Below are 26,118 nucleotides of genomic sequence, written 5' to 3'. Positions count from 1 at the left end.
TAGTAAAATAAAAAATAAACAGAACTAAAAGTGAACTTCATGTTGACATTGATGGGCATTCCAACCAGGAACAAAGTAAAAGATTATCAATACAAAAAAAACTCTTCCTGTTCACCTCTTAAAACCCAAAAACACACCGCAGTAGCACCCTAAACTAAAACTACCAATGGGTTTCCTGTTTTCTTTTCTGAACAGTTCAAAGGTCCCTCTCTATCTCCCCACACATCCACCAACCACTGGAACACATCTCCAAAGTTCTGCCGGGCCAGCTCAGCTTCCCCTCAGAAGAAGTAGTGCCACCTGCCAGATGAAGGAGCCTTTTGAGAGGCAGCTGGCATCGTGATTGGACTGTACTTTGGTCTGTTCCAATCCAGCTTCAGCTCCAGAGACGGCAGGCGGGACGAGTCAACGGAGGCCGGGTGGACGAAGGCATGCAGCTGAGTACAATCCAGAAAACAACAGAGGAGGAGTGCAGGGCCAGAACAAGAGTAGCATCGTATGTCTCTTAGAAAACATCATAGTATAGCCTTTGGTATGAAAAAACGCCATCATATACATCGTATATTGTACAAATAACAAGTCAAAGGAAAGAGACATACATTGTAGAATTGTAGTAATTGTGGGCTGACTGATTTACTGATTATCAGTATTTTATTTTTTACTGATTTACGGTAATAAATACATTTAAAAATGGCGCTACTTTGGCTCTGAACCTTTATCTACCTGTGGTCGCTCTGTCTTCTGGAGTGATTTGATTGGTTATACGTCACGAATAAAACTCCTTTAACTTAACATCTGTAAACAAAACAAAAACGTATCAACAAAGTTTTCTGTTAGAGTTTGTGTTCTTCTAAGTTTAACTCCAAGATTTTAAATACTTTCATTTACTGCAAATGAATATCTACTCCAAATGTCTCACTAATAATCATTATCAGCCTTAAAAACCCACAAAACACCCCTCTATACTCGACCACACTTAGTACAGTCCGGTTCCCCCTTCTATAAATCTGCTTGGAATCTTCCACTTCCTGTTTGTCAAAGTGGCCTTCTACCTGGACAGGTTTTGTTGGAGCTCATGCAACAAACATTTTGGGTAACTGCACTTTAATATGGATGGATGACACTGAATTAGAGTCTGTTTTAATGAGACTGAGTTAAGATGTGTAGCTCTGTCATTAAATAGGAAATTATTTCTCAGAATTCACAGAGAAAAGTCTGAAATGTTTGCTAGGTTAGCGTCCCACATGTTCTTTGGCTCAGCTAAAGCTAACTCTCTCCAACTTCTGGATCTCTTGAGTTGCTTGTTGTTAAAATATCTTGCTAGAGGTGCTGAAGCTCAGAAAGTCTGAGATGTTTGTTCAAAATAAGCTCATTCTAAGATCTGAACTGTTTGTTTGAACTTTCCCTAAACTTAGGAGTTAATGACAGAGCAGCACATCCAGACTCAGTCTCATTTATGTAGAGATTAAACTTCAGTGTCATTCATTGATGTTAAAGTGCAGTTTTTCAAATGTTTGTTGCACATGCTCCCGACCAAACCAGTCCAGGTGGAAAAGGATGTGAAGAGAAAGCTCCAGAGGATGAATATCACACATTTACGTTGGAAATAAATGTCCTTTAATTAGACATTGTCATGCAAAAGTTGGATTTCCCTTTAATGATGTTCAAATCTTTGTTGTGTGTTTTGGTTGATGTGGTTTCTAAATGTTTTTTGACACTCGGCCCCAAAGATTAAAACCTTCTACGGCTCACAAGCTGCAACAATTCACACATTATCAACTATCTTTCTGACTAAACTAAGATAAAAAGTGAAAAACTGCCTGATTCCTGCATCATGAATGTAAATCTTTTTGGTTTTTATGACAGTAAACTGAATATATTTGGGTTTGACATTTTATAAACCAAAACAAGAAATGAATTACTGGAGAAAACAATCAACAGATTAATGGACAAAGAAAATGTGTTTTCCAACATATATGGCTGAATTACTCCAACATTACAAGATACATACAATTTTAATTCAATTTTATTTATATAACGCCAATTACAGGTCAAATTGTCTCAAGACGCTTTATTTTTATATTTTTTTGTCATATTTAAAATATGACAAAGTAAGAAATTTAAACCTCTTGACTAATCCAATTTATTATTTGGTTTTTAAGAGACTAATCGACAATTAAAATAACTTTCTCCACTAAAACTAATAAACATGAGGTCAAATAGAAGGAACAGTTTTAAATACTGCAGTCCCACGACGACAAGAATAAAGTTTGTCAACAAAAACTAAATCTGCTGGTGGATTCCATTAAAGTCCTAATAAATGATAATAAAGTGTGATACTAAAGGTTTGTGGTGCTAAAAATCTCCAAGTAAAGATATCAAGTTGAACATCTAGATGGAGGTTGATAAAAGTTGACCTCCCTTCCTTTCTCTGAAGCGACAACTTGTTCTGCCTCCGACCTCGTGGAAACTCCAGAAACTCGGGAAAACCTGTCGAGACTCGAAGAACTCGTGGAGACTCGAAGAACTCGTCGGGCGGGGGAAGGTGTGGTGGGCGGTGGGGGGAGGTGGGGGAGTAGAGGGGGGAGGCCGCCACCCACATCCCTGCCTACTCTCCGCCCTGACTCCACCCAGACTCCGCCTTGGCTCCACCCATGTGGTCACTTCAGCAACTACGATGTCAAAGGGACGACGAATTTATTTCTTTTTATCTGATCTGTAGCTCAGTGAGTTAAGGATTTGCCTGTGGAGCTGCAGGTCGCTGGTTCAAGACCAGACCCTTCTTAAGTTTTATCAAAATCCTGACAAAGACAAAGAAAGAAAACTGCCGGTGGTGGGTCTCGAACCTGCGACCTTCCAGTTGGTAGTCCACCCTCTTATCTCCCTGAGCTACTCGCTCAGATACTAATTATTCTTTTTTTTGCGCATTTATCATCTATTTTTTGTTGTTTTCGAGTCTTTTTTTTTAACTTGAGTCTCGACTCGACCGTTTTTCTCAGGAGGTGGGATTTCAGCCTTTGTGCTGGAGGGTTGAACCCTCAGTTCCAAGACTTTCCAAGCCTCCAGACCTCCCGAGTCCTCAGGACCTGAGCTTTCACACAGTCTGAGGGCTGAAATTTTCTAAGTCCCACAGTAGTTCTCTGTTAGATTGAACTTTCAGACAGTCTGAGGGCTGAAATTTTCTAAGTCCCACAGTAGTTCTCTGTTAGTTTGAACCTTCAGACAGTCTGAGGGCTGAAATTTTCTAAGTCCCACAGTAGTTCTCTGTTAGATTTAACTTTCAGACAGTCCAAGGACTGATATCCTCTAAGTTCCTGAGTAGTTCTCTGTTAGTTTGAACCTTTAGACAGTCTGAGGACTGAAGTTTTAAAAGTTTCTCAGTACTTCTCTGTTAGTTTGAACTTTCTAGTTAACAGAAGCCTTAAAACTTGTGACCATGAGTCTTGATTTCACATTTAGACCATCCATCTGAGTTCTTCTCAGACCTTCACCTGTGGGTTTTTTAGAAATCCTGAACAAACTTTGCATTCTCTCTCACTGAACAGATAAAGTTTGTGGAGATCAGAACAGGTAACATTAGATTCGATAAATGCCGCTTCAACTACTAGTAGACTTTATCTGGAAGCACGTTTTCTGAAGATGAGCACTTAGGGTAACATCTGTCTACAATCAAACCAAGAACATAGAAAGAGGAAATGTTTGAGGAAACAACTTGATGTTTTCATTTCAGACTAGAAAATGCATTAAGACCTTTATCTGTTTTTGCTCTTTTTGATCGTTTTATTGTCTCTTGTTTAATTTGATCTTCTAAAGTCTAACTGGTGTCTTTTCAAATGTTTTGTCTTTAGTTTGATTCTTAAACGTTTAGTTTTGCTCTTTTCTCACCTTTTATTCTTTTCTAATGTCTGATTTGATTTCGAAATGTTTTATCTTTTTAACGTTTAATTGTTTTTTCAAATGTTTTATCGGCTTGTTTGAATTTTTTTTTCTTTCCCAATATTTAATTTTTCGATTAAATCTTTAAGGTTTTTCTTTTTAAATGTTTTATCACCTCTTAATGTTTAATTTTCTTTTTAAATGCTTCATTGTATTTTCTGTTTAATTCCTATTTGAAGTTTTATTGTCTTTAAGATGTAATTTTCTAATTAAACATTTAATTTTTTTAATTGAATGTTTTGTCTTTTTAAAGGATTAATAATCTAATTAAATGTTTTGTATTTTTTAAATGTTTAATATTTTTCATGTTCAATTGTATTTTTTAAATGTTTAATATTCTTGTCTAATTGTATTTTAAATTGTCTAATATTTGTATTTTAAAAATTTTGTTTAATTTCATAGTTACATGTATTGTATCTTGTTTAATTATCTAATTCAATATTTTGTCTGTTTAATATAATTAAACATTAAATACAATTAAATGATATTAAACAGACAAAATATTGAATTAGATAATTAGATACAATACATGTAACTATGAAATTAAACAAAATTTTTAAAATACAAATATTAGAAATTACAGATAAAATATTTTCGATAATTACACATTGAAAAAATACAATTAAACAAGAAGAATATTAAACATTTAAAAAATACTTTTTAATAAACTTTTTTAAAGTTTTACTGTATTAATTTTTTTCCCTTTGATTTAATTGCTTTTTGTTATGTAGTTTATTTCTTTAATCTTCTTTTTCTGTCAAGATTTTAACCCCAACCTTAAAAAGGAAATAAACCCTTAAATGACAATTAAAATACTTCTGTTGTCACAATCATGAGTTAGTCAATTATTCAGTTTATCAATTCAACTTCATTTGTTTAGCACCTTTTACACAGATGACAAAACTAAACAAGCAAAGAGAAAAAAACTATGCTAAAACTATGAGTAAATCTCAAAAACATAAAAAAAAAAAAAAAAAAAGATTTAACATGGTAATAAAATATATTGTGTCCAGGGGATGGAGGGAGTTTATTGAAGTCTTCTTGGGCTCACATGGCAAATCATTTAAAATATAAACTTGATATTCAGTCTAAGGAAACTGGAAACTGCAGAGCGACAGAAGAACCAACAATATCTCCTGTTTTCTCCTTTAATGAGTCGACTCTTCTTGTGCTTTCAGACCAAAGAACTATAGACTATTCACAACCTGCTCAAACTCTTGGTACAGGACCTCACCACACGGGTCAAGAAGGTTTCTGTCTCATTTCTACTCTGAAGCTCACCTTCTCCTGCTCAAACTGCTGACAAATGTTTCTGCTGCTCTAAAGTCTGGTCTCCAGAACTTCCTAAAAACTCTCAAAGTCTCTTCTGGTGCAGGTTGCTTTGTAGAACTGTTGCAGAAAACCTCACTAAACCACATGGAGGGGCCTCAAGATAGTCGTCCAAATGAAACCGTACAAAAACAAAACTAGCACAACCCAAACACTAAAGTCTCCTGCAGCCTACCAGAGAACCTCTGAGAACAGAGAATCAGGACAGGAACTCTTACCTTCTGGACAACCAGTGTTGGTTCTCAAGCAAGAATACAGAATGTATCTGACCAAATACCTCTAAAGACTCACTACTGCCAAGATAAAGACACAACTCAGCTGTACCAAATCCACTAATCATTGCACATGTTAGCACCATGTGCTAACTGTGGCTAAAGCACCACATTTACCAAGACAACTATCCAGTACAAAGCCCTAAAACACACCAAGAAACACATTAAAGCCTATTTTACTGCTGGAAGCTGCAAGCCAATGCCTAAAAAACAAACTAAAGCAATGGAGCCAAACCCAGTTCAGTGGTGAAGAGAAACAGAGGAAATGTTTGAATGCAGCCACATAAAGCAGGAAGACACTGAGCTGCTCAGGTGTTCCTGATAACACCAAGCAGCCACCTGGACAGCCAATAGGAACACAGCTTACTGGAAGTCCAGAGGGCTGGGTTAGTGAAGGAAATTTAGTTTAAAGTTGAAGCAGAAAGTTAACAAAGAAAGTTGAAAACCACCTTCTGATACCTGAAATCTTTGAGTTTTCACACAAAGAACACCTGAACATGTCAAACTGGTTCCATAGTAGAACCATCATTGTAAAAACGTCATAGTATGGTGTGTTGCTCAAAAAACATTACGACCCGGCTGTCTAGGGTGGCCGAGGAGCAACACAAAAACAGGACAAACGCTGGTTTCCAGGGGGTTAGGCAGCTATTTATTTGAAAGAGCACGTTTACAACACATGTGAGCAGAAAAATCACAAAGTCTGTCTTTAGTTCAGCTGAAAATACTAGTTTTTGTCTTTTTTATTGACCAAACTTTTCAGGAAGTAGATGAAGAATAATTAAAGCTCTCATATAGAAGTCCAACTTATTTTGGATCCTTGTGGAGAGTTTAATCTTAGAGTTTGTACAGCTATTGAGTTTTTAGAGTCACGTGGATTGTTTTGACATTTAATAACCGAGTCCTGAAATAAAATTACAGTTGTGGATTTCTGTCATTTAGTCTGGACTAAACAAATAACAGCAGCATAAATCTCAAACGTCATTATGAGGAGTCTGGATTGAGGTTTCTCACTTGATAATGATCAAAACATGAAATTTAGGTTGGTTTAAAGGAATATTCTACCTTAAATTCTTGAATGTTGACCTAAAAGGTTGGTTTCAGGAAGTATTCCATCTACAAGGTCCTCAAACATCCACCTTAAAGGAACATTCCACCAAAAATCCTTGGACATGCACCTAAAATGTTGGTTTAACCAAGTATTCCATCCAAAATCCTCAGAGCCGTGAGGGGCTGGTTAAAAGGAATATTCCACCTAAAACCTCAAATATAGACCTGAAAGGGTGGTTTAGAAAAAATCATTCAGCGTAGACCAAAAAAGTTAATATGGAGGAATATTCCACCTGAAATGTAGACCTGAGAAGTTGGTTTGGAAGAATATACCATCCTAAACATCCTTAAATGTAGACTAAAAGACGGTTTGGAAGAAAATTCCACCTAAAATCCTCCAATGTAGACCTAAAAGGTGAGTTTAATGGTATATTCCACCTAAAATTCACTACTGTAGACCTTGGAGGTTGGTCTGATGGTATATTCCACCCAACATCCCTGAACATAAACTTAAAAAGTTCGTTCAAAGGAATATTTCACCTAAAATCTTTCAATGTAGACCAAAAAATCTTGGTGTAAAGGAGTATTCCACCTTAAATGTAGACCTAAAGGATGGTTTGGAGTGATATTCTACTCCAAAATCTTCCATTGTAGACCTAAAAGGTTGATCTGATGGTATATTCTACCCAACATCCTGGAACATTTACCTAAAAGGTTGGTTTAATGGTATATTCCCAGAAGAACCCTTGAACATCGGGCTTAATGGTATATTCCACCCAAAATACTTGTACATATACCAAGAAATCAGTGTAAAGGAAATGTAGACCTAAAAGGATTGTTTAAAGGAATATTTAAACTGTTATTGTCATTATTTAATAATCTGTTATCAGTCAGAACCCTGGCAAACTTATTTTCATCAGTTTTTTAGTGGAAGTCACAAATAAAGGAGCTCTTGGTTTTTCCTGGCGTTACTGAGTCCAAAGCTGCTGTTTCAACACAGAACCTTCACATGCATCCACAAACCTCTCAGCACTCAAACACCCACAGACAGGAGGCCGGCTGGACCGAGGCTCGGCGGCGTCCTCAGACCCACGAGTCGGGGAGTCGCTGAACTTGTTGGTCCGGTTTGAAGGCCTCCGTGTGGTCCAGTAGAAGTCCACGTAGTCGGTGTTGGCTTTGAACCGCAGCGACTGGCCGCCATCAGGTGGACCAGCTCGTCCTCGTAGGGCTCCTCCTGTAGCCTTGAGGGGACCACAGGAACATTCAGTAGCTGTTGGAGTTCTTCCTGTCAGGCTCGTGGTAGAACGGCTCTGAAGAATCTTGTACTTGTCTTATCTGGAACAATCTAACAGCCTAAACTGTTAACAGCGGTGTAAAGAAGCAAACACACAGGCATAGATTAGGACTCAAACTAGATTTATTTTAGAAAACAAATCAGCTTAGAGGCATTTGTTCACACGTGGCTGAATAGGAGGCCGTCCAATCAGATTCAAGGTCTTCACTCTGTAGGTTGGTTGTTCGGTGAGACTCTTGGACCTCCATCAGCTGACGTGGATGTTTGATGGTCTTCCTCTCTAGTGCCAGATGATTCATCCATGAATTCAGCAGCTACAGACTGAAATGAAGTTCATGCTGCCGTTATTGAATTCCTGTTCCAGATCAAATGTTCAGAGCTCACCTTGAATGCAGCCGTCTGCTGTCTGATAGTTTTTCTCATTGTAGTCTTCAATAAAGTCTTTTTCCTCATGTCAGGATGTGGTGAGACTCTTTCTCAGTCTCTGCAGACGTCCCTCATTGTGCATCTCCAGAGAAGAAACAGAAAAACTGATCACTGCTTCAGCATCACAAACGCTCTCCAGCACTGAGAGTGTTTTAGGAATTCATTCATTGTGTTGTGAACTTTGAAGGAGCAGAAACTTTACAGCTGCCAAAGATATGAGCTCCAATTCTGGATGTTTTAGGAAATGAAGTTCATCAAATGAACACTTGATTTTTGCTGATAACTCATTAAATTACTGAAGAAATCCAACATAAAAACCTGTAAACTCTCAGGCAGCTTTTGTTAAAGTTTGTCTATAATTCTATCATCATGTTCTGGAACCAGGACTCTGCAGAAGTTCCTTCAAACAGATACTTGTGTGTTTCTATTTAAGGCCTCAGGTTTGAACGTACAGCAGAGGATTAGAAAGGAGTGATTTTATTATTTAAATCAGTCCAGTAAATGTTTGACATGAAAATTATTAAACTTTTGATTTAGATAGATTTGTGTCAAATAATATTGTAGAGTCTCACTTAAATATATCCAAATGAGTTCAGTGTATTTACATTTTATAGAATATTTGATTTCTTAATCTCAATACTGGGTCTGACCCTAAATATGATAATAATGATGTCAATTTAAATAATATTTTAGTGCAAAGTCATAAACTTTAATCAGCTAAACTTACATAATAAATATCACTGCACAATCTTAACCTGAACATTCATATTATTGAGGTAAATTTACATAAATCATGATATTCTAGAGTCTTAACTGGAATATTTCTAACATTAATCTTTTTGTATTGTGCTGATAAACAACAATAACCCGACTTTCAGATAATATTTTTTGTCTGTGATTGTGAGACTAAATTCCTCCACATTCTGGAACTGGACTGAATTTCCCAAAATGGAAACATGGACAGAATTTAACACTCATGTATCCATGGCAACACTAACGTTTCTGCTTCTTACCAAAGTCCACAACACAAGTAAAGATTTTAATGTAAAACTTTAGGAATGACTGCTGACCATAAGTATTCTGATCAATACTTCATGATCAATATCAGGACAGATGTTACAACTCCAGCTGTTACATTAGACTGCAGTTATTCACAGAGAAATTAAAACATCACAGTCCTCATAAAAACTAGATGGGACTTTTATTAAATAAAGTGTTGGTGAATAAACAGTGTAAAAAGTGCAAAGCAGCTCCATTAAATCAGGAGATGTGAGACTTCCACAGCATGGATCACCATCTGCTGTGTTGATTCATAGCTGAATGTCAGAATGAACTGAGATAGAAAAGCTGCTTTGAGCTGCAACATTACGGTCTGACAATCCAACACCATCACAGTTTTCATCTGGTTGTTTTGCTTCAACATGCTGTGAAGTTCAGTTTTTACCTGAATCAATACAGAGATTCTATTTCCAACCAAGACTGGAATAAAAATTTGAATGTTATGAGGTTATGCAACTAGATCCTTTCAGATGGAAGGATTTACTTCTAAGTTCTAATTCAAGTTTCAGTTGGAGCACATTGCATTCACAAAGAAAAACAGTGATACCTTCATAGCAACATTTAATAAACCTAAAGCTTCCCTGTTGGCTCATTGGTGGAGTTTGTTACTGAGCATCTGAACCTTAAATCCAGTGAGACGACCATCTTCAGTCGAGGCCAGTCAGAGAACTTCAAGACCTTCCATCAGCTGGACCAGATGTGGCATCATCTCCCTCTGAACATCTGGATGACAGGAGAAAAGACAGAAATCAAACACAGATCACAGAAATACAATTTATTCACTTTCATCATTTTATAAAAGTAGCATGAACTTTATTAAAACTTGACAATATCAGTAATGAAAGTAAATGTTTTTATCTCGTGTTGAAGCTAAATTTAAAGTCAATTTTAATGACAGTTTATCCTGAGAGGAGTGAGAATGGAGCTTTTCTTTCCTTTTTACAATATTTCCTCAAAATATTCTGTTTATTATTGGCTTTAGAAGCATTTTTCTTTATTCATTTTTAGATACCTCAGACTGATACATTTTGCTGGTTTGCAGATAATTTCATGTACAATGACAATAAAGATCTTCTATTCTAACATATTTTGCTAAAACAAGAACTGCAAACCTTCTCAACCATCTCTCAGTCTGCAAAATTCCAACTGCGACCAAGAATTATCTGATGTAGTTATTATTATAATCTTTACTGAACCAGCCCTGGAATTAATAAAAATCTGTATATGGATATGATTTTCTCTGATGGGACCACTATGGAAGCTGTAGTAATTATTAACTATCCTTTGAAGGGAAAGTTTAGGTCTTCTTCAGGTGGATAAAAAAATGCTCTCCCTTAAAAAAACAAAAAAAATCCATACAATAAAGTAAATCTCTTCTGCACTGCACACATACTACACTTCTGTATAACTCTGGATGTCAGAGTAAAGGCAGACAGATCCACTGATCAGCCACAACATTCTGACCACTGACAGCTGAAGAGAACAAACATCCATCATCTTGTTCTAATGCAACGTTCTGCTGGGAAACCTTGACGTTCATGTGGATGTTTGACATGTACCACCACCTAAACACTGCAGCACAAACAACCCCCTAGTCTCCATGGCAACAGCAGTCCTTGATACCAGCTGCCTCCCTCAGCAGGACAAATTAAAACTGCTCAGGAGTGGTCCGAGGAACACGACAGAGCTAAGCTGTTCACCTGGGTTCCACACTCCTCACATCCAGATCTGACTGAGCATCTGTGAGATGGTCCAGGATCAGCCTGGTCTAGGTAGGATCCACCCTGCAACCCACAGGACCCACAGAATCCACAGGACATCCCCAGAGGTTCTGATGAACCACTGGGTCAGAGGAGTTTTAGCAGCATAAAGGGACCAACACAGTATTAGTCAGGTGGTCAGAATGTTATACTGTTATATTGTCATACTGATTATATGATCAGTAAATGTTACCATCAATTATAACGTCCACATTGATCAGGGAAAAAACAACAACTATCAGTTCATTCAGAAACTGTGGGGTTAAACCTAAAAACACAGACCTCAACAGCAGTTTGTTTCAAAGCAGAACACCAGCTCAAGTTCAGAGTCAGCCAAAATAATGTACACACATCAAGAAAAGAAAAACTTTTATAAATATTTCATTTGTATAAGTACTTCTATACATATAGATACCTCTTTCTAAGTTTGATCAAATCACGATAACTCCGTGTCCTGTTGTACGATGTTTTCCCAACAGATGGCGCTACCCTCATGAATGGAGCATCAACAAGTGACGTCTACAACACAACAGAAATGTCTGGAAGCCAGTGGCCACCACTTTGAGCACCTCTTGTAATTGTAGAGGCCAAAGATAACTTTTATTAATCTCCTGATGTCTGAATAAATTTGGTATTGAAATATTTATGCAAGTTTTTCTTTTCCTGATGTGTGTAAACATTACTTTGGCTGACTCTGTATGATGGGTTTCTGACAGGTCACCAGGCAACATCTTTTTATAATAATGACAAACATACCTGCATTCTACAGCAGTGATTTTCCTCATGTGCAGGTAAAGATGTGTGAGGAGCTTAGAGATGACAGGAGCAGAAGTCATCCTCACTAATTCAGCTTCCACCTAGAAACAGAAAGACCACAAACAAACACACTGATATACTCTCAAACGTTCAACCTCACAGCCTCAAAATATCTGTTTAGGAAGTGTTGTCTTTCTAAATTCTGCTGAAAGCATTGACAGACATTCTCTTACAAGGTTGTGTAAAAAGCAGCCTGTCCTCTGAGCTACTGAGAAATCTTCCTGAACAAAGTTCCTACATGTAAATCAGCTCAACAAAAACTAAAGCCTCAGTCAGACATAACAGGTATCACAAATTATAAACAACTTTCTTTGTTAACTCAGACTGTCTGCTTCAACCTCACATAAAAAGGGGAGTTTAACTCATCAGGTGACTGAAAATGAACGGCTTGTACAGTTCTAGATCCAAAAGTAGGATGTTTCAACTCATGTTTTACTACAAATACATACTGTAATAAATAAATACAATGGCTGGTTGTTAGTTTATTCACTATTAATGTGATTTTATATACTGGATTGAACTTGAGCAGTGGAAGAGAGAAGGAATGTTGCGCAATGTTAAGTTAAGCATGGTTTAATTCAAACCAGCTGAATGTTAAACTTCGGTGCAGCTCAACAGGTTTCAGTTAACCTTAAAGTAAAATAACTTTTTTACAAGCCAAAATACACAGCAGAGAAATACAGGTTGAGAAGAACATTCTAATAATGAGGACAGCTGTGGCAGCAACTAACACAGGTGTTCAGCGGTAAGTTAGCCACCTGTGTTAATTAGCCCGCTAGCTAACTTAGCCGCTTAGCTAGCTAACGCGTCCGGACCAACTGCTCAAACACGACAAAACACAACTCTTCACAAGTCGCTGACTTAACGTACAACAAAAACAACGCTACTGGTTAGAAGTATTTATCTTCTTACCGTGTTTTACTCCAAAAACAAGATCAACAGCAGCCAGAGATGCTACCAGACGTGCCGACCATAGATACACAGAGACTAGATACGCTAGCGCGCTGTCTTCTATATTATCTATGGTCTGACCAATCGCTGCTCTCTGATTCCGCCCTCTGAGAATCTTGTTGTCGTTTGGCTCCACACTTGCTGATGACCACTTCCGGTCTCAGAAAATGAAAAAACGAACCTTTTTTTCGTTTCTGTCTCTTACTGATTTTACTTTCTTGTTATTCTAAATATAAAACGAAAATCAAATAACCACTCGTTTTTTGTTTTTCAATACCAGTTTCAGAACGGAAAATCCAATTACCAGATCCGTACACGGACCCACCACACACACCTTTGACACACTTCCACACATTAGTTGAGGAGCCATGAAAACCTGGCAGCGCCAAACTATTTTACATCTGGCGCGAAGCTCTCCAGCAAACTACAGTCGGATGAAGAGTCCAGCCACTCGTCTGGCCCGGATTCTGCCACCAGCGCGGATGAAGCCGATCTTATCGAAGGAATTGATCATTCCAGTGACATGTAAGTCTGTATTCATGAGAAGTTGTTTGTTTTGAGTTGGACAAAAGTAAAGAAAGTATAATATACATGGAACGCCGTCGAAAGCATTCCGCGCAAAATACGCATCATTTTTACAAGTCATGTGCTGCGCACAGCTAACGTACCACGTAACTTTTTCTGTGTGCAGCATTTACAGTGTTGGGAAGGAGGAGGAGGAGGAAGAGGAGAGATGGAGGTCTCCTGCTGTCCTGGTACCCCAGCGAGAGGTCGAGGGACAGACCGTCCTCCAGCCAGGAGACGCTGCAGCAGCCGCTCCACCAGCGAGCGCTCCGGGCCAGAGGCCTCTCTACAGCTGGCTGGAAAACTGAGAAGGAACCTGACAGCTTACCTTCTCTGCCACATTTCCTGCCGAAAAGGAGGCCAGGTGTCCAGCCATCTCTGTCAGAATATGTGGACAGCCCTTCTCCATCAGACCTGTCCAAGTACTTGGACCAGGAGACCATCAAAATACTGTTTCTGATTCAACTCAGCAAAAACGATTTTCTTTTATTTTCAAATGCACCTTTTATGGTCTGACCATGGTTTTGTACATAAAATGTGTGTGTTCATAAGTATCTGGCACACTTAGAAATTTCATTGCACTATTGTAAATAATTTGTTTTGATGTTGATGTTGTCTCTTTGCAAATTTTGCAGTTTTGTTTATTTTCGTTTTTTTTACAGGTTACAAAATTGAGCATATCTCAAAAAGCAAATTATGTACAGACTCCAAATAAATTTCCTGTGGTTTTAAAGGATATTGTGCAACTTTTTTACATTTACATATTTGAGGGATACAGCTATGCAATTTCTGTATTTTGAAATATATGTGAAAAAAACAAAAACGATTTTGATTTTTTAAAGGTTTATTGCACCTTTAGGCAATTTTTTGTAGTAGTTAAGACATAAGTCAATACATATTATTAAAATTTGGGATATCAGGGTTATTTTGATGTAAAGCAAATAAAAATACTCAAAAAAATGGCACTACAGCATGTAAAAATGTCTGTTGTCTGTTAGCAGCATTACTCAAAGACTGATCTGGATGAAATTTTCAGGGAAGGTCAGAAATGACAGAAGGACCAAGTGATTAGATTTTGGCAGTGATGCAGCTTATAATTTGGATTCACAAATTTGTTAAAGTTTTCTGTATCACTGAGAGATAACGGCACGGCGTCACTGTAGCTATGACTACAAGGGAACTTTGCATGTGAGGAGAAGATATTAAAATTCTATTCTGGACTTTACTGGGAGCCAATGAAGAGAAGCTAATATGGAAAAATTATGACCTCTCCTGCTGCAGCAATTTGGATCAGCTGAAGGTTTTTCATTGAGCCACTGGGACACACTGACAAAAAAGAATTACAGTAAAGTACAGTCTTGATCTGGAAATATAAATGTTCTGTTTTTCTGACAAACCAGTCAAATGAGAGACGGCAAAGGACTGAACGAGATTATAATGTGGTCTCCATTGTTAGTTAGCTGTAGTTGCTTTAATTTATGGCTTTAATTTGCTTTAAAATATTAGGGTGGATCCCTGCGGCCGTCCCTTTCACACTGTCCCTCTATTTCTTTACAGCTCAGCGACCGCAAGATAGATCCCATTGTGGAAGAGGATGATAACAGAGGTGGTGAGTCACTGTAATCAACTGGGAATCACAAGAGAGTGAGAGTGGTGAGGGGAAAAAAATACTATTATGGCAGGCAAGAAGAGTTTATATTCACTCAATGGTGCGCTGATGGTTTGTCAAACTTATTTTATGGTGACCATCCTGAGTGACCAAGAGACCATAATAAGTGTAATTTTGTCTTATCAAGCAGCAAATAAGCGCATTAGCATAGAATACCAGTACACTGATTTTAACTCATTTAATTATTCACTGCTCACATGCTGCGTTTTGCCAGATATTCTTTCATTTCAACATACAGTTGGTATGAATTATACTGAAAATACAAAATAAACGTGCTAGTCTGATTATTATTCTTATTATATACTACTCTAGTTCACTTGTTCATTGTTCATTCATCAAACTGCATATAGCCTCATGTGCAATAAATGCAGTTAGTGTTCAAAATTTTTCTGAGTATGACCCTAAATGATGCACATGTGCTCATGTAGCGTGTGCACTGTTTGTTGCATCTTTTGGTTTTGGTTTTATATATTGAGTGCTACTCCTTAAATGAAAAAGTTCCTGGTTTTGTGTTTGGTACGGTGTGTCAATGAGTTTTGTAAAATAATGCTATTTAGAATAAACTGATTCATATTTCGAATTTAATCCATACCAAGTATTCTATCCATAAATACCTGTTTTATTCTACTTAGACTAATAACTCATTCATCAAATACAATTTCAGTTGATAATAAGGCGTCCTGAGAAGATTTGTGCTGTGGTAAAATTCAGTAAACCTTTTAAAGTATGCATTAATATACCAGGAGATAAATATTTATGTAAATAAAAAACCCAACTGAGCAAATACACTTCAAAATATAGTTAATCAATTCCAGTATCATACTGTAAAATACAATTACAGAAAGGACATTATACAGTAAAATGCAATTCCAATAAAGCAATTTTTTCTGTAAGACAACAATAAACAGTAAAGCTACTGTAAATGGGTAACCACGGTAGCAGACCCTGATCATTTCCCGAATCTAACTGCATTATTGTTGTGCCTAAACCTAACCGAAAAGGCAAAAATAAAGAATAAAAATTGTCTGTACTACGTATAAAGCTCGACAAATTTATTAGACCACCACCCAGTGTAAGATGTTTGCAACTGCTGCCCTAAATGAACAGTATTGCTGATTACATGAATATTTTTTTAATGTTTCTGTAATGGTTAATCTACCAGTATGTGCAAGCTCTTTAATCACAATGATATCTTTAATGCTAAAATAGAAATACTGTTGAGAAAAACAGAGTGTGAATTGAAGCACTTCATGATGCTGGATGGTCTTTGAGACATAAAGTGTTCTCACAGTGTGGTCAAGTATGTCTTGGACTTGATTGCAGAGATTGTTCCTTACATAATGGAAGAGGCTGAAAATGAAAGCTAACTGAAGCAGATGTCAGTCACCTCAAGATCTGAAGTACTAGAGATAGAAGGAAGATCACTGTTGATCTTCAGGCAGAGATTAATGCTTCTAGATCAGAATCTGAGAAAGTCTCCACAATGACTATAAGCAGACGACCAAAGGAACAAGTCTTAAAGGGAAGAATAGCTGCTAAGAAACCATTACTGAGGCCTGCAAACATCCAAAAACACTTAAAATTTGACAGGGAGCACAAACACTGGACTGTCGATGACTGGAAGAAGGTATACTCTGGATGGATTGAGTCCAAGTTTGAACTATTTGCTCAGTATCATAGTGTTTATGTCTGCAGATAACCTGGAGAACGTTTTGATGCTACATGCATTGACCCCACAGTGAAACATGGTGGAGATTCCATTATGATAAGGGGTTTCATTTGTGGAAATGGCATGGACAAATTAGTTAAAATCTATGGTATTATGAACAAGAATGTCTACCACAACATCTTGGTGCATCATGAGTCCCTTCTGGATTGAACCTGATTGGTGGAGGGTTCAAATACCAAGAAGACAATGACTCCAAGCAGACTTCAAATCTGTGCAGAGACTACTGGACCAAGAAGAAGCAATCTGGAGTACTGGAACTGGTGGACCGGCCAAGTCAACGTCCACACTTAAATCCTATTGAGCAGATCTGGGATTAATTGAATTAAAAAATAGATGGCACATAAGTTTAATCCGAAGCAAGTCACTGGGAACAACTAGAAACTAAACAAAAGTGTGAGTTTTCATGGAAAACAAGAAATTGTCTGGGTGACCCCAAACTTTTCAACTGTAGTGTAACATCCCATAAATCATCCAGGAACCCCTGACAAGTGTTTAGTTCATCCATTGACTGCATGAGCCAAGCATTCAGGGTAATAAATGATTACTATTGAATGACTTCTTTGTTTAGGGCAAAATAGAAACTGAATGTTTTTAAAGCACTAATTCACTCTCTCAAATGAATTGTCTCATTTTTTTATGACATGTGGTCTAATCAATTTGTTAAGCTCTGTACATTATGACTCTAATTCAAAAAAGCTCCTTTGAGTCATATCAGAGAGACAAACCACCTTCACAGTCATTCTGACTGAAGGATTTATTTCCTGTACTACATATGTAGAAGCAACAGGTTTTCACGTCAGTAGCAACAACACAGAATATCTCAGCCTTATCCATTCATTTATCCATTTGTATACCCTCATTTCCTGAGCAGGCTAGTGGGAGCTCAGTCTGCAGTTCATATTGTGCAAGAAGCAGAGGATTGGCGAAAAAATGAATAGGTCGTGCCTGATTTTTCAAAAAAATGTTTTTGTATTATTTATCAGTCCCATCTGAAAAATGTAGGAGATCTTTTTATGGGGGGTTTGAAATCCATTTACAAGCTATCTCACTGGATCCAGTGCATTTAATATGTTGTGGTTTTGTCCTGCCGTTCTGTGAAATCAGGTCTGAACCTGATTTATGCAAGTCCACATGTACAGTGACATTTATCTAAAATGAAAGCTATGGCACCTTCTGGGGCTTGTTGGATTAAGTGTAACAGAGAACATTATTAAATGTAACCCGTTCAGAAACCTATCTGAACAACCTGAAAAAAAACCTGAAAAAACATCCAGTTAGCACCAAGTTGCCCCTAAGGTTGTGTGTATTATTAGCATATTTAGTCAATAATGTACTGCAAGTGTGTGTTGCTAATGTCAGACCACAGAAGGCTGCCAGTCAAAGGCCAACACATTCATTACAGTGTTCCCCACATCCTGCCTGTATCCTGCTGCCACCTCCACCATCTCTGCCTGTGGACTGCTTCAGAGCTGTGCAGCTGCTTCTTGTCCTGCTCCTCTCAGTCGATCACAAGCACCGAAAAAAGAAACACACCCCCGGCCACGCGTGTATAGCTGAGTGAGTGTGAGCCTGTGAGTTAGAGAGTTTGTGCATGCCGAGACACGGGCAGCATCTGCAGAGCACCGGAGGGTAATGCATGCCTTGTCTCAGGTGGACAGCGGGAGGGAGTGTGTGTTGCACTCTCAGAGCAGAGCTCGGCCAATTTCACGCTCCTCGGTGCGTACAGCACTCACCCAGGTGCAATGCACTGTGAAGCTGGAGGAAGAATAAGGCATTAGGAGAAAAAGAAGCAAACAGAACTTCAGAAATAAGCCACTTTTTTTTTTTTTTTAAATATAGGTCTAGCTAGAAAGTGTAGTGAGGAAGTGGAAGGCTGCGAGAAGTTTGGATGCTATATGTTCTACAGCGGCTTTTGGAAGTTTGCAGTAGTGCACCAGAGTACATCATTTTCAGCCTTCGTCTTATAGATGAAAAATCCTGCCCAAGAAAATCTCTGGCCAGAACGCACTGCATAGGTTCAGCCAAGTCCCACAAGATTGACAAGAGGAGGGATAGAAATCTAAAAGCATTACAGTTTCATGGTTTTAGCTTCTCATATCCCTGTAAGGCCTTTTCATAAATTCAGTCATTCAAATCCCATGTCTGTCCATCATTTTTAGTGGGAACATTTTTGTTGCAGCCTGCAATATTTGCAGCTGTTTTATCTATTTGGTTGTATTAGAAAACATCCATCCATCCATTATCTATACACCGCTTAATTCTCATTAGGGTCATGGGGGGCTGGAGTCTATCCCAGCTGACTTAGGGTGAAGGCAGGGGACACTATGGACAGACCCCAGTCTGTCACAGGGCTACATATAGAGACATACAATCACACTCACATTCATGCCTATGGACAATTTAGAGTTATCAGTTAACTTCAGCATGTTTTTGGACTGTGGGAGGAAGCTGGAGTACCCGGAAAAAACCCACACATGCACAGGGAGAACATGCAAACTCCATGCAGAAAGATCCCAGGAACTTGGGATCTTCTAGCTGCAAAGTGAAGGTGCTAACCACCAAGCCACTGTGCAGCCCTGCTTCAGAAAATGCTGTAATTAATTATATAACCGCTAAAAAAATTTAAAACAAAATGATCATTTTTGAAGGCCTATTCTGCAGGTGGTCCAGCAATTATTTCCAAAGCTGAAAGTGTGTCAAATATTCCTCTAGATTTTTTTGAAACGTCAGCTAGTACGTTATTTTTTTGCAAATGCTAAGTTGTATGACTTCAGGGTAAAGTAAATGTGAGTGGGGCTAATGGGGGGCCATGGCAAATAATGACCGTCCGACACTTTCTGAAAGCTGCTCCTAAAGAACGAGCACAGGCGTAGCTCAGCAAATGTCTTTTTATTGTACATTTACAAAACAACAAGAGTACAAAAAAGTCAGCCCACAGACATTTTTTTTTTGTTTGTTTTGGGAGTATATGCAAATTTTATCTCACATCTGCAGCAAACAGTCGCTCAAACGGACAACGGGAGGGAGCAGAGTGGAACAGGAGGGGTTACAATCAAACTTTCATAAAGCCTGTCTGTCTGTCTGTCTGTCTGTCTGTCTGTCGTCTGCTGGCACACAGAAACACTTTGTTGCAGAGAAGCCAGAGGAAACATAGAAAAGTATGACATTCTTAGCGGACTACATGTGTGCAGGGATCCCTGCGGGGGCAGCGCTCGGGACGGAGGCGTCTTCCGGGGGCGAGTACCCATTCGTTTTGGCTTTTCCAACCTTCCCTCTCAACCAGCAAACACACTTTGTGCTTCATATTTCTGTTGTTTTGCCATCACAACAAGAGTGCAACAGTAGTTAATGCTTTTCCAAAAAGTATACATTTTGACAAAAAGTTGGCACATTCAAGAAGACATGGTTTGTATAATAACAGACTTTTTTTTTCAACATTTGTGATTTTTTTTCTTTTTATCCTTATAAATACAATATACGTCTCTTTCCCTGTATCCAGAGCCCACAAAAGAACAGTACAGACACAGGTATTTACAAATCAAGGGAGAGGCGTGAACTCGGCAGCTCATAAATAATCAGTAATACTAAAAAAAACAAACAAAAAAAAAACAGGCTGTAAAGTCCGTTATTCTTTCTTTCATAGCAATGACACTGCAATGAGTGTGGATTCCTGAAACACTTGTCCTCTTGTTCAGCTCATTGTGTCCACGGTGGAAGATGGGTGAGGGGGGGGTGGATGGGTGATGGAGGCGTCGAAGCACTGACAGAATCACTGTTGTTCTTATCTCATTTCCTGAAGAGAGAGAAACGTCACATCAGTACTGCAAACAGATCTATCACAGAACGCTGCTTCATTGGGGTGAATTTAAAGACCAAAGTCTGAGAGGTGGTTTTAAACAAGCTTAAAGGGGCTTTAAAGGAGCAGGACAAGATTCATATTGGCTGTGGTTTGCTATCACAACTGGTCAAATTTATCAATTAAAAAAAAAAAGCAATTGTATCCACATCATGATGATTGAGTGAGTTTTATCAAGACTGCTATGCTGTCAGTGGGAAGATTTTCAGACTATTTCCTCTCAATTTGGGCCTCAATTTCCCAGTAATGACGGATCTTGTAAAGTTTTGTGTAGCAGCACTTAAGAGGAAGTGGACACAGGTAAACTCTTCTTGACACTGGCTTTGCTTACACTAGACATGATTTATAAATCGTACATGTTGTACATTAGACAAAGCACCATGCAATACTTGAAATCAGTCAGTATGAAAATGAAACTTTCAGTACTGCACCACTTGAAGAAAATGAATTTTGACCAGTTACGCTGCTGCTCTACTCAGACATTTTTAAAAACTATTTTCATTACATTATATTTTATTTTTATTTCATTTTAATTGTATTTGTGACTTCAGCTGTGTGAAGGGAACTTGGAAAATAAGAATTTCATTACTAACTCTGCATTGCATATTAATACTGAAGACATCAAAGCTATCAAAGAATACATATGGAATTTTGCTGCAAACAAAAAAGTGCTAATCTTCATTAATAATCAACAAAGTATAAAATAATAGAAATAAATAAAAAACATTGAATGAGAATGTGTGTCTAAACTCTTGACTGGTAGTATACATGACAATAAAGTTCTTGAATCTTGAATCTTGAATTTTGACACATCATGTGGTTTGAATTTCATCCCTTCTGTGTTCGATCTGCTGCCAGTTTCACACTGTATATTCAGTACAGATTAATGCCTAGTTTCAAAAACAAAACCATGGACAGCTCATATTCATCAATTCATTTTACACAATCTACATGAAATGAAAACAAACAAAAATAAATAAACCAATGCTTGGTGTGACTGCATGTCTCAGTGCTCTTTCACACAGTTTTTAAATGTACTCAGCTGTTGTAAGAGATCTTGTCTGAGCTCCTCTATGGAGTCAGTCTGTCTCAGTGTCTTATGTGAGTACAGGATGTGTCTAAAGCTTTCTAACTGTGCACCAGAAATACAAACAATAGAGGAGATAGCGGCATTTCAGTCATTATTATATCCATCTATGAAAAGCTCACTGAAACAGCTTTTCTGTAGGCCGAGTAACAGAAAGCACATCTTTTCTGAGTGTCGCCTTCCAGGTTGAAGAAAGTCAGAACGAATGGATTTCACACATATGATTTTTGCAGGCCATATTAACTCTGTGTCTATGTATTTTTAATACACATGCTGCAATATAAACTACCATTCAAAAGTTTGGGGTCATTTCGAAATGTCCTTGTTTTTGAAAGAAAAGCATATATTTTTTCAATGAAGATCACATTAAATGAATCAGAAATCCAGTCTAGATGTTGTTAATGTGGTAAATGACTATTCTAGCTGGAAACAGCTGATTTTTAATGGAATATCTACATAGGGGTACAGAGGAACATTTCCAGCAACCATCACTCCTGTGTTCTAATGCTACATTGTGTTAGCTAATGGTGTTGAAAGTCTAGCTGATGATTAGAAAACCCTTGTGCAATTATGTTAGCACATGAATAAAAGTGGGAGTTTTCATGGAAAACGTCTGGGTGACCCTAAACTTTTGAACGGTAGTATACAATCTTAGAAGCTAATATGTAATGATGGAAACTATTGAGAAGACTGGCGCTTATATGGGTTAGCTCCATCGTGTAACTTGTGAAATAGCTGTTGAATATTTGACGTTTCAAAGAAAGCTTTACTAAGGATGTTTTATGAGCCCTCTGTACGTCATTGTGCTTGGTAGGAGACATTCTCCCACCTAAAATTTTAAATTATAAGTTGCACTGAAAACAAAGATTTTATGGGGTTTGAATGTAAAAGGCTGGGAGGTTGTGAATCAGTGATATTATTATTTCACCAAGTTGGCGAGGACAGCATGTTCTGTTAAATCTGAACTGGTTTCTGTGTTCTTCATTGTGCAAGAGTCTTGTGTTTCACTGGTTACTATGTCAAGGAACGCGTCGGATTTATGCGACGATCGGCGTTGGTTTGTCTGTCTGTCTGTTAGATTTCGGCAGTGATGTGGCTTATAGTCTGGATCCACGGATTTGTTAAAGGTTTCTGTATCATTGCCAGATAGCGGCACAGGCGAGGGACAGAAGAGAGGAGGACACTGAGAGGACAATAGCCCTCCACATGCTGACTATATTCAGCTAAACATACAGCTGTGAAGCAGCTTTCTCGACTATGAACATAATCAAAACTGAACATCGTTCCAGACTGACCAATGAGCTCCAAATGTGTTTGAGAACGGCCCTGACACCATTCAGACCACGATTCAGAATACTTCCAGCTGCAGCTCAATTCTCCCATTAAGCAGCAGGGATATAAAGCGAGTGATAGAAGACAGGAAAAAAATGTGAAAGTGTTCAATTGTTTAAATTTGTTGACATTTAGGTATTGTTAAATATTTATATAAGTTGGTTCAGGTTCAGTCATTATTTTTTCAAGTTCTGCATTTTATTTTCAGATGTACAGTTATATCAAAAGTTATTTATAAAAGAAATTTTGTCAAAATGTTTTTGAACCGTACTGAATTTATTTGATTTGACGGTCAGTTATTGATTACATGCAGATGCTAATAAAACTAGCAGGTTGCATCAACATATATCACACTAATTCAATGTAGACATTATGATGTTCCGGACCTTTGCTTTAATACATTTTCTCTGACTGGACCTCTTTGAATTTTAGTTGAATACCCTGCTCTACTGGATTGCATTTTTTTCCCAACTTGTCAACAAGTTTGTTTTTGAATTTTTGTTCTGAAAATCCAACCTTTCTGGCAGTTTTTGTCCTTGCATTCAAAAATCAGTGCTTGATTCAGTCAACTGATAATGTTGTAGCCCGTTCTGGGCCAAAAATGCCAGGGCAGATTTTTTGCCCCGGTCTACCCCGACACTAAGTTTAAAACATGCCTGTCCAGCGTCAGTAATACAGCTGTCTATTTAGTTCCCGGCCTCAGAGCTGATAACTGGCGTGAGGACAGCCCCCCACTTAGCTCAAAGGCCAGATAAACAGGCAGGAACACCACATGAGGAAGGGGTAACCTAATCCAGGCTTCCTGTAGAAACACCCCAAACTTTATTGTGAAGGAGGCTCACGCTTTCATGTCCCCAGGAAGGCGTGAAAAGGCCAGTGAAGGTCAGTTAGGGGCACTCGGGTGAGGCATTTCTTACCGCTCCACAGGGGGGTGACCTGAGGTAGCATGAGATACAAGGCAGCCGAGTGTGTGTGTGTGTGTGTGTGTGTGTGTGTGTGTGTGTGTGTGTTTGCGTGTGTGTGTTTGCGTGCGCCGACCCAGTGAAAAGAGCAATTGTGTGTGTCACTTTTACAAGCTGCTTTGCTACATTCCCATGTCAGATGTGTGTTGAGAAGTGACCCGTGACAGGGCCATCCTTTCTCTGTGTCCTCACACAGGCAGCTTTATGGTGACGCCTCAGGTTACAGCCCTACACTTAAAAACTACAGCACAAAGAGAATGAAAACAGCTACAGTGCCCATTTCTCATAAACCCATGCCAACTTTAGTTGATAAGACACCAAAGACTTACTCACATTCACGTGAAAAGCACGTGAAAAACTAGTAAAAATGTTGTCAGTGAAAGGCTAACTTGCAGTTGTGTATTTTTTGTTTACTTCAGTAAATCCTAAGCCAATGTTAAAAACAAGAAAATGAAAAAAAAAAATTAAATAAATATATTGTGAAATTTAAAAATTCAACACTTGAAATTCACACTGGGATTAATAATAACATGCTACTATTTTTTTTTTATTTAGTAATGAACTGATTGTCACACACTTGAAAACACACTCTTGAATGGAGGTTTGCACTGGGGGACATTTAGCCACTGATTCAAACACATGGCGGGAATTCAAATGGAAAGTAATCACTAGATTCTTTAGGACACCAGTAAAAACAGCTAAAATGACCCCAGCATGTCCGAGCTCATGCTGGAGAGGCTGCAGGACACACAACCCAAATCACACCCAGGTCAGGTCCCAAATTGTCCATTTTTTGGAAAGGTGTTTTTGACGCTCTTAGGCAGGTTTTTCAACAAGATATGCTACAAGACCTGGCAGTTGCTGTACTCGGGGTAATACCTAACGGCTGGATGGGAGGGCCAAGAAATACCTTTTAAACACTTTTCTCACAGCAGCTCTGAAGTATATAACTATTAGATGGATGAAACCTGATCCCTCTACATAAAACATCTGGATCCAAAATGTGTGGAACATAAATTACATAAGACTCCAAAAATCTATGTTCACTGAATGATTGAGTCCTGCCTTGTTTCTATTGATTCAGTAACACTTATCTCGTAAGGCTACCTGCTATCTATTTTCATGCCAACATACCATATAAAGATGATGTTGGTTTACTAATTATAACTGAGAGTGGACAATCTGGAGTAGAATGTGTTTTTTTATTTATTTATTTTTCTGTTTTGTTCCTTCTTTTTCTTTTTCTGCTCCTTTGTACCATTCTGTCTTGCACAATTTGATGCTGTTGTTCTGTCTGGCAACTGGAAAAAAAAAAAGAAAAAAGCAGAAACTTGCACTACATACACTACCAGTCAAAAGTTTGGACACACCTTCTCATTCAATGGTTTTTATTTAATTACTTTCTACATTGTATATTAATACTGATGACATCAAAACTATAAAAGAATACATATGGAATTATGTTGAAAACAAAGAAGTGTTAACCTTCAGTATTAATCTAAAATGTAGAAAATAATATAAATAAATAAAAAGTATTGAATGAGAAGGTGTGTCCAAACTTTTGACTAGTAGCATATACTGTATGAATTTCAAGAAATGCGAATAAAGATTAAGTTAAAAAAAAAGAAAAAGAAAAAAGAAAGCACACTGTGTCCACCAAGGTTTTTAGTTTTTCTCCTCTACACTGATTACAAATTGGATTTGGTTATGATTTGGACTTGGCTTCCATTATTTGGATTAAGCTCTTGTTGGCTACTGTCTACCTACAGTAATGTCAAACATAGTTTGAAAGTGTTGCCTCGCGAGCACAAACTCCCTGCAGAGCTTTCCATTCAGCTGGCACAGCTTGCTCTGCCATAAAAGACAGCGGCTCGTCACGAGGGAGCCTGCAGGGCGTGCATTTAAAGGAGCGCTCCCACAGTGAAGTGTGCCCTCAGAAGTGCACTCCAGAGAGAGGAGGTGGGCGTGTGCGCTTAACATTGTTCCTTACTGTAAAGCTTTTAAGTAGACAGGAACGCTAGATCTGTAT

At 38.1% G+C, this 26,118-nt stretch overlaps 1 protein-coding gene and 1 long non-coding RNA gene across 6 annotated transcripts in view; both read right to left on the bottom strand.

Annotated features, from left to right (window-relative positions):
• Positions 1–7,983: 7,983 nt before the first annotated feature.
• Positions 7,984–12,975, bottom strand: LOC129350555 (uncharacterized). The gene is made up of 4 exons (XR_008603989.1): positions 12,852–12,975; positions 11,880–11,980; positions 8,263–10,086; positions 7,984–8,199 (listed from the first exon to the last, which is right to left on the bottom strand). It is a non-coding gene; the product is annotated as an uncharacterized LOC129350555 (long non-coding RNA).
• Positions 12,976–19,726: 6,751 nt separating this feature from the next.
• The window catches only part of robo3 (roundabout, axon guidance receptor, homolog 3 (Drosophila)), a 202,508-nt gene continuing 196,116 nt past the window's right edge, over positions 19,727–26,118 (bottom strand). For all 5 annotated transcript variants that reach the window (XM_055017390.1, XM_055017391.1, XM_055017392.1 and 2 more), the window contains one exon: positions 19,727–20,645. In XM_055017390.1, the coding sequence (XP_054873365.1) occupies positions 20,634–20,645 (12 nt within the window). In that variant the 3' untranslated portion in view covers positions 19,727–20,633. The remainder of the gene's footprint in view (positions 20,646–26,118) is intronic.

This window comes from Amphiprion ocellaris, chromosome 14, assembly GCF_022539595.1.
Source record: "Amphiprion ocellaris isolate individual 3 ecotype Okinawa chromosome 14, ASM2253959v1, whole genome shotgun sequence".
Taxonomy (NCBI): Eukaryota; Metazoa; Chordata; class Actinopteri; family Pomacentridae; genus Amphiprion; species Amphiprion ocellaris.
This window is presented reverse-complemented; position numbering and strand designations above follow the sequence as displayed.